This window comes from Columba livia, chromosome 5 (assembly GCF_036013475.1).
Source record: "Columba livia isolate bColLiv1 breed racing homer chromosome 5, bColLiv1.pat.W.v2, whole genome shotgun sequence".
Taxonomy (NCBI): Eukaryota; Metazoa; Chordata; class Aves; order Columbiformes; family Columbidae; genus Columba; species Columba livia.
The window spans coordinates 27991393-28005106 of record NC_088606.1 but is presented as its reverse complement, the minus strand read 5'-3'; the positions used below and the strand labels follow the sequence as shown (position 1 = coordinate 28005106).

Sequence of the window (13714 nt, the reverse complement as noted above, 5' to 3'; positions counted from 1 at the left end):
AAACACTACGTTCCCTTAAAGCATTCTGCTGTTGCTCACAGGCATGACGCAAGTATTCTTTTGCAGTGGTGTCATCTAGTGGTCAAATTCAATGAAAAAACATACTCCTTCATATCTGCCACATTCTGTATGACTTCTTATACACTACCTCTAAGCAACCTATTTTAGTCTGCAGGTGGTTAACTTTTTAATTAAGTTCCATACTAATTGATGGACAACAACTGGTTGTCTCCCAACCTTCATGGGGAAGGGAAGGCATAGTCACACCGGCTATTTTTAAGGCTGGGAGAGGGGGAGCTGAAGAGCTTGAGTTCTCCAACCAAGTCAGACTGCAAGCTTACAGGTTAATTAACTAATTATCACACTGCTCACTTGTATACCCTAATAAAGATAACCAGTATTTCTTGTGATACCACCCAGGTTCAGAACACTGATGATAAGTCACGACTGCTTGTTTACACATGCTTTAAATCTCATTTTTCCTCCAGCAAATTAAAATAATTGGAGGAAAAAAAACAAAACAAAACACAACAACACACACAAAAACACCCCACAAAAAACAAGCACACTGCTCAAGCAGAAAAGAACGGGTCCTACAGCTGAGTGAGCTTGGCAGTCATAGGTTTTATCTGGTGTGGCTGAAGCATTCACTGAGGTTATTTCAGGTAGGCCTTCCACACCTCACACCTCCAAATTTCAGGTAACTGACTGGCTGACTTCAGGTGCCAACATGTTGAAACTCAGTTTCACAAGTTGTAAGTACCAATAAAACAACACAGTACTAAGACAGCAACAAATGGTCAGGTTACTGTAAGAGATTCCACTTCTTGTGGAAAAACAAAAGGCCAGCTAGTATGGTATGGATCTTAAGCTTCCAGTGCTGAAGAGCAAGTACAGGAAGCAACTCCAGTGATGTTGTCAACATTTTTCCTCTGCTTCAATAAAGTGTGAGTTAAAACATTAACTGTTTATTTTACATTGTAACTGACCAGGGTTAACATGAAATATTGCTCTAATTTCCTCCCCAACGAAATCTCAAATAATAATTTCCATGCCTTTTTGAATCAACTTCTTTCCATAAATAGCAATTTGACATTCTAACAGTACTTACAGTGTCATCTGTTTTCAATTCCTTTGCAACTTAGACAAATTTAAACTTCATTTTAGATTATTTTTTTCTGTCTCTATGATATGATGTTTCTGACTTACGTTTCAAATAATAATTTTGTCTTTCACTAAGGCAGTACTAGGAAAATGTTGTTACACAGCTCCTACAGTTCTTGAACTGGGAATCCAATAACCTCATGTTTTAAAGCACAGCACAGCTGCCACTTGGGAGAAAAGTCAGGCTCAGTTTGGCTGGAAAAGCTGGACACATACAAAATAAAAGCTGGCCATTTTTAATCAATACATCATCTGAAAGAGTTAAAGAGCAAGTAGAATTATCTCCTTGTTGATTCTACTAGATTACCAAATTACACACATCATTTTCACGGACCGCCTGAACAAGCCACATCATAGGACTGGGGGGCTTTCTTTGTAATTTCTTTTGGTTGATAAGGCCTGTTAAGACATCAGACATACCAAAGCAACAGGAAGACAAAGTATCTCCCAAACTCTTTGAATTCCTCATACCAGACCTCAGCACCAAGGCAGAAGCAGCTAAATTCAAAACTGTGTAGTGCAACAAAAGGCTAGAAACCAGGAAAGCCTGGTAGAGATCTAAGACCAGAAAAAGCAATGGAGCATGAGATTCTGTAACCACCAGAACATACGGGTTGGATACAAGAACCACCAGTGTCCATCTCCCCCGGCCTCCCCATCCCCCTGCAAAAAAAAAAGAGTATTAAAAAAAAAAGTCTTCTGCCTAGCCTTTGCACAAAGCACTTGTCCTCTTACTCTTTCTAGATCACTTGTCCATTGCTTATAGTACTGAAGACTACTTTGCATGCTCAATTTAAAAACATTTACATTAAGCAAAAATGCTAACCCTTCTGGTGTTTGGGTTCCCTCCCATTTACTTTGTTTGAACTCCAGAAAGCCGCGCCAAAGTAATCCATCCTACAAGAATATTACATGTGCAAATTTAGGAATTATAAAATATAAATACTTGAATTGCTTGATCAACCTTTACCTATCCCTGGCTACACATGAACTATGCTGTAGACTTCACACTAAATGATGTGCAAAGCTCAGATAACAAACAACCCTGCTGACATTGCATGGGCAAAAAACTTCATACATAAATGCAGCGGAACAGTTTACAACACCACGACACGACTGGGTTTTCGTGATCTGCCAAATTATTTGTCTCATAGGATGCAATTACACTACAGATGGACTGTGACCATTTTTGTTAGAAAAGATCACAAAAACGTAGCTGCACATGACAAACATGCACAAATCGCTCTGTTGAACAGCCGTGTTATTTACAAGTAACATGAGTTGCTATAATTAATACCCAATGTAGTACTTCAAAATATAGGTCAAAGTCAACTGTTAATTGGGCAGAAGAATAACTCTGCCTCACCTCCTCCCACTTTGTATTCTTTAATTATGTGTCTCTCAGCATAAAAACCCCTCTGCATTACCATGTTATTTGCACTGTTTCCTGGATTTAGTATTCAAGGTTTGAAGTAGCTCTCTGCTATACATCTGTCTAGAATACCAGTGGCATACAATCAGCTAAGGCAAATTTTTGATGCTTCATTTTACTAGACAAAAGCTTATATTTATGTAGTTTGAAACATACAAGCTCTTGCAGTTTAGTTTCTGATGGAAATGGATTTTATTTGAATACTGAGTTTTTTAAATGATGTAGCCCACCTCAAAAGCTTAAGAAATTCAGCTTATATCCTATTAATATATTGATCTGTGAAAATGGAACATAAACACAAATTTGTTAGGTATGTATCTCAACAGAATTTTGAATAACCAAGACGACTGAATGAAAGGGTGGTAAAAAGTTATAACGCTATCTTCATGAGACAGAATCATATCACAACTTTATCTGAACAGAATGTAGAAACCTTTTTGTTAGGGCAAACTTAAAAACTGATTCATGATGATCTAAAAAGAAAAGTGAAAATAATTCTTAATTTCAAAAGACAAAGAAATAAGACAGACTTGTATTTATTGCATATAAGCCTACTTTTCATTTAAGTTTTTAAAAGCTAAGATGCACAAGCATAAATATCTTAGCTAAGAGTTTAGAAAAGTAGTAGACAGGAGGTTTGCTCTTCGGGGGGAAAAGTGTTGTTCTTCTAAAGCATTGATTTTGCTGTTAGTTTGGAAACCAACAGTATCTTAAAAGATTGAAAACAAAGGCATTTCATTGAGCAAATGAAAACCAACAGATGAACTATGCTGATAGTTCATAATATTCAGGTTTCTGGTTAAAAAACCAAACAAATACAAAAAACCCCATACACCTTATTCTCTAAGCAAACGGAATGTAATACTAGTAGGAACACAGGGTCTAGTCATGATACAGGTACAAATATGAGAAGGATAGAAAAAAATTTTGGATATTGGTTTTCTGTACAGAAAGCATGAAGTCCACCAAAGTTGTTCTTGTCCTGGTTTTGCAGACTAGAACTTCACTGGTTGAAAGGAATAAAGCAGGGTAGATAAAGAAAGTTCTTCCATGGAGCAGATCTTACACACATACCCATCCAAATTTCCTTACAATTTATCTCCTGCAGCACATCAGCAGATTTTTCTTCCTGATATAGCACAAAATTTGCCTTAATTAACATCTAGATCAGCCACTAAAAAAATCCCATACAGAATAACTATGTTCTCTGATGACCATTTTGAACCAGCCCATTCCTATCACCCAATATACACTAGATGATGCGCAGAGACCTCAGGCTACCCACAGAAGTCAATAGGTTGTGCCCTGTCTACTCCGCAGTGTAATCTGGCACCTTCCTCCTAGGGATAAACAAACAAACATTTATATAAAACAACAGCCATCACCACCAAAACAACCCCACAGGCAAACAACAAAAAACAACCAGCAACAGCTGAACCCACAAAGGCTGTTAGCACACATTCTGCAGGTGTTTCCAGGTTAAGCACTTTAAAACTTTCCTATTTATAACCTCTATTAGGTGAAACTGCAAACTTATTTAGACAAAACACGGACCTTTTCTAGTCCTCTCCCAGAAGTTCCTTTAAAGAAAGACTCAAGCTAGCTTCATGTTGTAGAACAACTTACTTATACTATAGAGCATATGTACCAATGATATAAGAAAGCATCTGAGGTTTTCCAAGCTTTCTATCAGTCTAAGATAACAATAAAAACTCTTGCAATATATACATCAGTATAAGAGTAAGCATAACACTGAATGGAAAAAGAAACAAACAGACACTAAATCCCAGATAATCACCTATTACAAACACTTTACAATTATTTTCCAATTGGTCTGAGAATGCACTCAAGATTTATCCCTACCTAAAAAAAAAACCCCATGAAAGTAGTATCATTTTTTTAAGGTTTCTATAGTTTGGCCATTCTGAATACACAAAACACCATGTGATGAACTGCATTCTGGATGATTTCACCAGAACTTTCATATTATTTTTAATTAATTCTAATTAAATCTCATTTTACAACCAACCTACCATTCTCACACAAATACACCAGGGGACTGACATTTCTTTGCAAATCCAGCACTCCAAAAAAACGCTGTGTCAAAACCCAAGAGAGCTGCCCTGCCTCCACAGCTGCATCGAAGCTAAGGAAAGAGATACCAAGCCCAGCAATACAATCCTACTTGTAATTAAAGCAAGTAGGAGCAGTGTCACTAGCTTAAGCACAACACTTCATTTCTGGCGTGCTTGATGGAGCTTATTATCCTGATCTTTGGTTTAAAAGAAGCACATAGAAGAAACACCCATGCCAAACAAAAAGAAACAGGCATTTATTCTAAAATATTCTTACCTTGCACCATTATTTCTAACCACTTCCACTGTTTCACCAACAAAATACCGATCCTTGACATAAGCAAAGATTTCATCACAGATCTCATGAAGTCGGGAGCGATGGGTAAGGGTGGCCAAGTAGAGAACTGGAATGATGAGTGCCTCTGGAAAACTTTGAAGATTAAGTCTGGCTTTCTTCTCCGATTCCAGTGCTTCCTGATATGTGAGTCCTGGTTTGCCTGTGACAGCACAGCTCCACACGAGGCTGTTGCACAGAATGGTGCGTTCAAAAAAATCACTGAAAAGAAAGAGGGTGGGGGAGAGAGAAAGAAAACTGTTGAGTTCTGACTAACATTTTCAATTTACCACTATTAACACAGCAGCAAATTTCTTTCACAAACCCAAAAGGCAAAGGCAGCTCTATTCCTGTACAGGTTGTAGATACTCAAGGGTTACTTATCACTTTATAGCCATGGTATGGTAAATCGCTGTGGTAAAACTAAAGTCTCCTCTCACTACAGACTACAAAAACAGAGCATCAAGTCTCCAAAGTGTTGCAAACAAATATTCACATATAATAAACCTTATGCATAAAAACAATCACAATGAGTTTAATAGGCATCATATCCTCCTCACATCCCCCATTTCCACAAATACTTGCAAGAGGAGGGTCTAAAACTGTACAAACATAAAATAACCTTAACATCAGAGAAACATGTTGAAACTTGGATAAGTCTCTGATTTTGAGTACCCTAGCTCATAAATGAAAAGATGGGAGAGGTAAAAAAATTAATGTCAAGTAGTTCTCTAAATAGTTTTTATTCCTTCACTGTTTGCATTGCTCTTAGAAAAAGCATTAAACTATTTTTTCCAACAGATTCTTCTCCTCCCTCATTCCATTAGCAAATATTGATGCTCCTCCTTCCCTGCATTTCAATTAATGCTGAAATTATATTATTATTGCTGTCTTACTAGTTATTATATTGGAATCAAGAAAGATGAGCTTCCATTAGTCAATATCTGTCAATTTTTGCCCAGTATCAGAAAAACAGAGGTTTGTTAAAACACTTTCCAGATGAAGTGTATGATGTAGCTACTCATAAAACCATGTTAAAACATATCGCATACTAAGGATCAGTGATCGGACAGCAGGGCAATCTTTCAATACGCCCAAATTCAGATAATTTTTATTTGCCTTTCTTTAAAATCTTAACAGATTACCATTCATAACTATGCAACAACATGACAAACTGAATTCTGTTTTGCCTTGTATCAGTTCAACATAGCTATTTCAAGACAGACATACAGCACTTTCAGCACACCGCATGCTACACAAGATGCCTACACTGAAGTTTCATTCCTTCAAAAAAACTGACACTGTCCAGCGTTCCCATTTCTAAAAGGGCAGAACTGTTCAAATCATTCTAGTAATGAGATTTGAGAATGGGACAGTTCACACTTTGAGTTTTTTTCTTGCAGGCTCCCTGCAAACTCAAGCTGGCAATCATGCATCAGTTAGACTGACGCAGACGACGATGTTCACTGCAGATGAACGGATGAACCAAAGCATTCTGTAAATGAAAATGGAAACTCCAGATTGAGGACAATGGAGGGTCCTGGCTCAGATAATCCTTTCTATATGAGCACAGGATTCCTCTGAGTGACAGAAAGATGCTCTAGGAAGAACATCAGCTACAAAAAGGGGGAAAGGACAGAAGAGATATATTATCTGAATAATATTTAAAGTTATATAATTTCAGATTTTACATCATCTGCATCTGCTTAATATATTTGATAGTACATGGGTCTAACACTCATAATAAGGAATAATTCAGGTTTGTTTACTATAAACAAGAAAAGGAGAAGAACAAAGGAGAGAAAATGAGAGAAATTGTTCTTCAAGTAATAAACTTGTTCTTCAGTATACGAAGAATGGATGGCTGTCAGTCATTTTTTGTGCATATGACATAATGTTCTTTTTTTGTTGTTAACCATGGTGAATCAGTATCTTTAAGGTACAGAACAGCTATTTAAACATTTTAAAGAACAAGTTCGGCAAACTTTTTTTTTTTTTTTTAAGGTGATGGAATACATAACACACGATCTCTTCAGGTCTTCTCCTGCCCTACATTTTAATACTTCTGTATTAGATTCACAATCATTTTTGGCTATTGAGGTCAGAAAGACTACTAAAGAAACATATACTCAAATCTTCATGCAGTTGTGTCTCTACATATATTTTTGTGTCTCAAAGAGGTTCTTGATAATTATCTTGTGCCAGCAAAGAAAAAAAAACACCCTTAGAGTTATGAAAAATTTACCAGAACAAAATTGCAAAAGTAAAAGTGGGGAGGGGATTGAGGGGGGTCAGACAGAGCAGAGGAGGAAGGAGACACTGAGATTGACACCAAGATTCCCTGTAAGAGCTGCTGTTCTTCTTTGTGAGGAGACACCAGGCAGTCATGCTATTTAAAGCAACAGTATTGATCCTAAGAGGGGGGGAAGAAGCAGGGCAGGAACCAAAACAACTAACAAACCCCTCTCTACAATTTTTTAATCCATTATTATTGCAAGTGAAAAACTCAGACTACTTTAACTGAAACATATTTGAGGAAACAATTTTTCCATTTGCATAAGACAGTAGTTTGTGTATCTAGTCTCATTCTCCCTCATTTCCTCTTTTGTTTTGTGTAGATTTTTCCCCCGTGAATTTAGAGAGAGCAAAAAAAAAAAAGTCTGAAAAAAATTACATTAAGTTTTGAAAGCATTATTTGTCTTCAGCCTGTCATTACCTACAGCACATCAAAACCATCTGCGGCTTAGTCTGTTAACACAGTTTTATTGCAATGTTTTAACAATCTCACTTTAACTTTCTTTGAGAGGAGAACACTAAATTCCAACAGTGTAGCAGTAGATGTTATTTGCAGTACTCTTTCTGTCTGTCTCTGGTGCGGGTCAATTACCACAAAAAGATTTACAAAGAGCAGACACAACAGCTACCAAACCAAGAGAAGGGTAGCAGCAGCAGTGATACCCTTTCTCTTTACTCAAATAGTAGTAACACACTTGATCATACTCTACATTCAACTTAAATTCACAAGAGCAAGTGCATCTGCTGCTATGTCACATCTGAAGCCCCATCTACATCTTTATCTAGGGTATGACAGGGTGTTACAGTCTTCGGGGCTTCCTCCCTAGTTCAAGACCTCTAACTCTTGACAACACAGAGATTAAGCCCACACAAAACACATCCACAAAGCCCACTTGCCTGGTCTACCTGCCCATGAGAAGTCAAAGAGGACTGCAGCACCCTGGTGACAATGTCTACATTGGCTCAACCATTCAGGGATCAGGGACTGAAAACTGAGCTGTCTTTGTAGCAGTAATTAATGCTGACTTCACAGCTGGATGGGTTTTTTTTTCATTTACATTGTATAGTTTTCCATGCAAGGTAAGGTAAACAACAAAATTATTAGCAAATCACTAAGAAGTAGCTTAGTATTGCTACTCTGTAGGTATTTGATAGGAGGCAGTTCATTAATAGAAGCTAAAAATAAATTACTTGCAATTTCTGTGCCACTCAGTCCAAAATCTACTGTATTTTTAGTGTTTCAGGAACATGTTTGTTTCAAATCATGTATTTTCATTCATTTTCTTAGCATATATTAAAAACAAGCTGGAGATGTACTTTTTTAAATAGAGTTATATATTGGAGAACGTAAAATGTAAGAAAATCATGCTAAGTGAAATTTAAGACAGAGGAAAAAGCAGGGGAAAATATAACTTTACAGAATGGCTAATTTGTAATTTTTATTTTTAATCCTGAAGCCCCTATGAACCTCTACTAAATAATCTATTTGGTCTCTGGCAGAAGAGTAATCACAGAAGACCAACTTTGTAATTCCAGATCACAAAAGCATTCTTGTACTCCGCCCTGTCTCCAGAAGTGGTCAAAAATACATACTACAAAATAATACACAAAAGAAACAAAACTAAGGAAGAGACACTTATTCCTTAATATTCACAGGCTAGTTATGCATAAAGGAATATATTTCAAGTTATGAGTTTCACTTCAACCAAAAAGAGAAAAATCCACCTAATTTGACTAAGGACACTTTTAAAAGCTCATTTTGACTGTAACACAGAATTCCACAGACCAATCTATAAAGAAGCTTCAGTAAGTACTGAAGATGCAAAACTGCTATTCCCCTCCCCCATGTTTTAGAATGAGGAACATTCCTACTGCTGTATCTATACTACTCATAATTTTCTTTTTCAGGTTGCCTCCACAAGCAAGACTTCCCATACTTTGATAGTAGCTTTCATCACACACCTATATCAGCTATTAACTTTCACAGACAAGGTGCCAAGGCTAGTGGTAACATCCCACTGGTTTAATGTTTTTCTCATGTATCGCCTGCATCCCTGTACTTGCTTTTCCAGTTACTATGACTGCTCCCAAGACTCTTGTTAGTCCATCCCCAGGTCTGTTCCTCTAACCAGGACTACAACCAAGCATGAAAAACACCAGTTCCCCCAGTTCCTGTTACTCCTGATAAATACAATCAAACACTGCCACCACACTGCACCTCCTTTTAAAGGGTTACAAAATTATGCAATGGTATTGCAGATTAAAAAGGAAATACATTCTTAATGGGAAAGTCACTTTACAAAATACTAGTCTTGCCAAATTCTCCTCGCATTAACATAATGATTTCTTATATCGAGAAGAGGCATACTAATGTATGATTTGTATTCATCTCTACTAAAGCTGCCATGGGCAGTAAAGAAGCTTTTCAATGCTAAGTTTGTACTCTGGGAAAGAAAGAAACAAAATAAAAAAACAACCACAACAAGAAAACAAGTTAAGTCTTAACTGTTTGTAGTAATTAAAAGAGTTCATTTAGCTGGGGAACGGGGTGAATTCAGGTTATCATATGTATCTATATGGACCACCTGATCTAGTCAGACTGATTTTTAAATTCTCCCCTTAAAAGAAAAAAAATCACGCTGCTATTGCTTGATTTAGACAACAGTTTTCAAGAAACAGCTAAAACAATTTTCAAAAAGTGGGGTTGCTTAAGCAAAGAAATGGAAAATGTTTTCAGAAGACACTAGCTATTTGAAGCATCACTTTGCAACCAGCAGAGACAAGGATCAGCATCTTTAAAACCTGCTGAAAGATGACCCTATGTTCTCCAGTAGATTATGCCACAAACAACTAACATTAATCTAAACTTACTCATCTGTGCCAGGGCACATTGTTAAGTAAAAAATACTAAACTTTTCAATCCAAAGCACCAATTTTACCCAACCTAACAGAAAAGCCACAATTAAAAAAACAAACAAATAAACAAACACAAACAATGACAAAAAAAACACAAAATTCACAAACCACAACAATGACAAAAAAACCCACAACCCAACACATACACAAAAGCATAGCAGAGTTTTCTGCAGTTTTCCCAAATAGCGTATTCTAAACTCTGACCTCTGAGCTAACCACCCACTGACACTTCTAGGGATCGCCTGCGTGAACACAAGTCTAAATTTATCCCTTAATTTGTGAACTTTGGTTAAATATGGAATTTGGTCTTTCATACTTTTTCTTAGTGACATCTTTGCAGTGTAAATAAGCCTGTTAGAGTACTTAAAATGTTCACTAAACCCTGTGAGAGCAGAAAGGTGTTTTAAAAGGATACTTTTCATGCTGAAATTTCAGCAAAATTACACGTATCTGAAGCACATTTCAGCACAGTGTCAACAAATACATGAGAATGATCTAATTATGTGATAATAATAATAATTGTAACCAGACAAGCAGCTTTCAAAATATTGGAAGCTGGGGGAAGGGGGACTTAATTCCTACAGAAACAGGAGGCTGTCACCTCTTACTCTTTAGGATCTTATACACCCTATAATGAAAACACTCCTTACAAAACCTCCAACAACTCATTCGACGCCCCCTTTCCCCCTCTGAGTATGTCATCCGGGAAACAGTAAGACATTACCCTTCGAAGTTACCTAATACAGCTTCTTTTATTAGGTGAAGTGTATTTGAGTAAGAAAAACAAGTCTAAACACGAAAAAGATTTAGGTGTGCTCTAATTTCATATGCTGCAAACGAAAAGTATTTCAGATTTAATCTCATTAGTCTGCACATCGTGAAAAAAAAAAGATAGTTTGGATGCGGGGGCGTTTTTGTAGGCGGGGATGGTGGTGGATCGGACTGGGGAGTGAAAACATTTATCAGCTTTTGAAAAACGTCTCGTTAAATACTTTCTGCCTATTGTTCTTACAAACGAAAGTACGCGGCAGCAAGTTCGGGACTACCCGAGCAATACGCTGTCAACGGTTAACGCCAGTTTCACAATTTCCACCAGTCTTTTTACACACGGAGGAAAAAGAACAAAACAAAACAAAAAAGGGGGACGGGGAGAGAGAGAGAAACCTCCGTAGGACGAGAGATCCCGAGGGGACAGGTGCGTCTGCTCGGTTTCAGGCCGGGTTTAACCCCCGGCCGCGGCTCCCTGGCCGGACAGGTGCAGCAACGGCCGCGGCCGGGCCCGCCAGCCATTTCCAACCGGGTCAGCCGGCGGCTCCCGCGGAGGCGGGGCGAGCGCGGCCCTGGGCGGCGCGGCGGACCCGGCACCCCAGCCCGGCGGAGGGCCGGCAGCGAGGGGTTAACGACGGCGGGAGCCGGCCGGGGAGCCGAGCCCAACGGGCTCCGGAGGCGGCGGCCCCCACCGGGCCGCTACCACAACAATAGGGCGGCCGGCCCCGCTGCTCCGGTTGAACCAGGGCCCGGCGCGGCCCCTTCCGCGGGGCGGCCTAGCGCCGTCCGCCGCCAACACGCGGCTGCCGGCGGAGGGGAAGGGGAGAACCCGGGCCCGGCAGGCGCTTGTTCCTGCCCGCCGCCTCCCACACGGGCAACTTTCACTTCCTCGGCAGGGGCGAGGGCGACACCGCGAAAGGAGCGGTGCGGCGGCGGGGGGAGGCAGGAACCGGCTCCCCTCCTTCCCCGCGAGGGGAGGGGGCCGCGGGATAGCCCCGCCGAGGAGGGGCCGGGATTCCCCCTGCCCCGGGCGAGAGATCCGCCCTCTCCCCCCACCCCCCTCAGGAGGGCACGGGCTCACGGCCAGCCGCGTCCCCCCTCACCCCACCCCCGGCAGGGCTCCCCGCGGCGCTGCCGGGGAATCCCCTCCCTGCCCGCCCAGGTGTCAGCCGTTCGGCGTTAAACCGCTCCCTGCCCGCCGCCGGACACAAACACAGGGGTTGTCTCTTACTCGTAGTCCCTGAAGATCTCGTTAGTGACCCTGCAGTAGAAAACACGCTCGTCCGGCCGAAGGTCGGCGGGTGGCTTCTCCCTCACGAAGGGCTTTCGGTGCAGCAGCGGCATCGCCCCGCTCCGCGCTCTCTTCCTGCCCCGGGACCCGCTTCGAGGAGAAGTAAAAAAATAATAATAACAATAAATACGGAGGGAGCGAGTGCGGGCAGCGGCGCCCCCCGGCCCAGGGAGGAGGGAGCGTCTCGGCGCGTCCCTCCCCCCGGGGGAGCCGGAGAGGAGCGGGAGAAAGCGGCGGCGGCCTTTTGTGTGCCTGACACGCCGCTGCCTGCCTGGGACTGCGCGCGGAGCGGCGGATCCTGCCTCCGCCTCCCTCTGCCTCACAATGGGGCCGTGACGCCGAGCGGCGGGCGGCGGCGACGCCCCCCGCCCCAGCCGCCCAACGTGCTCGGCTCGGGAATACCCCGGCCGCCGCCGCCGCGCTTTGTCTCCTCCGGCTCCCCTGCCCCCGGGTCACCCCCTTCCCCCGCCTCTGACCCACACACGCCGGGCCGGACACCAACTTCCACTCCCCGCCGCCTCCGCCTCCTCCTCCCCGCAAAGCAAACACCCAGGAGGGGCAGCGCCGACCACTTATCTCCCTCCTTCCCTTCCTGCCGGGACGCTGCCTGATGGGGGTCCTCGCCCTTCCCACCCCGCGCTGCGCCTCGCCCCGGCCGCCACCGGACTCCGCCGCCGCGGGACAGCGCGGCCGCGACGCGGGGGGCTGCTCGCGCTCCGGCCTGCCGCTGCGGGGGCTCCCTCCCCTCCTGCCCACCTGGTGCGGCCGCAGCTGCCCCTGCTGCTCGGCCGGTGCGAAGCGCGGTCGCCCTCGCCGCGTTTCTCCCTTTTCCTCTGCCCCCCCCGGCTCCTGGGAAGTTTTTGATCTACTTCTTCAAGCCCTCAATCAGGAAGAGCTGCGGGGAGGAGCCTTCCCCTGCTCTCCCCTACATCTTTATTGGCCGCTTGGTGCCTTCCAGCGTGTGTCACACAGGAAGACAGCGAGCTACATTATTAATTAATGGCTGAGAGGGCGCATCCTCCATTTTTGAATTATCAGCCGGAGATCTCCGGTGCGGGGGGTGACGGGCCCAGGCCGGCTGATCGCGGACGGGAAGGCGGCTCTTTCCGCACGGCGCTGCCGGACGGGCTGGGCTGCGGGCGGCACGGCAGCGCACGGCGCGGCGCGGTGCAGCGCGGAGGGGCGGCCCGGCCCAGCCCAGCCCGCGGCGTGCGGCGCTGCCCGCCCGCGCCTCCTGCCCACCGGCATTACCAGCGCTTCCGAAACCGGCGCCGAGGAGCCGCCGGGAGACCAGCAGCCCCTGGCAGAGCAGCAGCCGCTCGGTGCCGGGAGATCCGCTGTCCTCAGTACCTGCCCGGCTAGCCAGGGCAGGCGCGGCTCCCGCGGGGCTGTTCCCCTCGGCTGATCCACAGGGGTTTCGGCGTTTGACACTGCAGTTC

The 13714-nt window shown here is 43.1% G+C and overlaps 1 protein-coding gene across 2 annotated transcripts in view; it reads right to left on the bottom strand.

Moving 5' to 3' along the window:
• Nucleotides 1–13173, bottom strand: part of BAZ1A (bromodomain adjacent to zinc finger domain 1A) — a 64463-nt gene extending 51290 nt beyond the window's left edge. For both annotated transcript variants that reach the window (XM_065064059.1, XM_065064060.1), the window contains exons 1-3: nt 13032–13173; nt 12216–12365; nt 4949–5227 (exon numbers count right to left, since the gene is read on the bottom strand). In XM_065064059.1, the coding sequence (XP_064920131.1) occupies nt 4949–5227; nt 12216–12328 (392 nt within the window). In that variant the 5' untranslated portion in view covers nt 12329–12365; nt 13032–13173. The remainder of the gene's footprint in view (nt 1–4948; nt 5228–12215; nt 12366–13031) is intronic.
• Between the last annotated feature and the right edge of the window lie 541 nt (nt 13174–13714).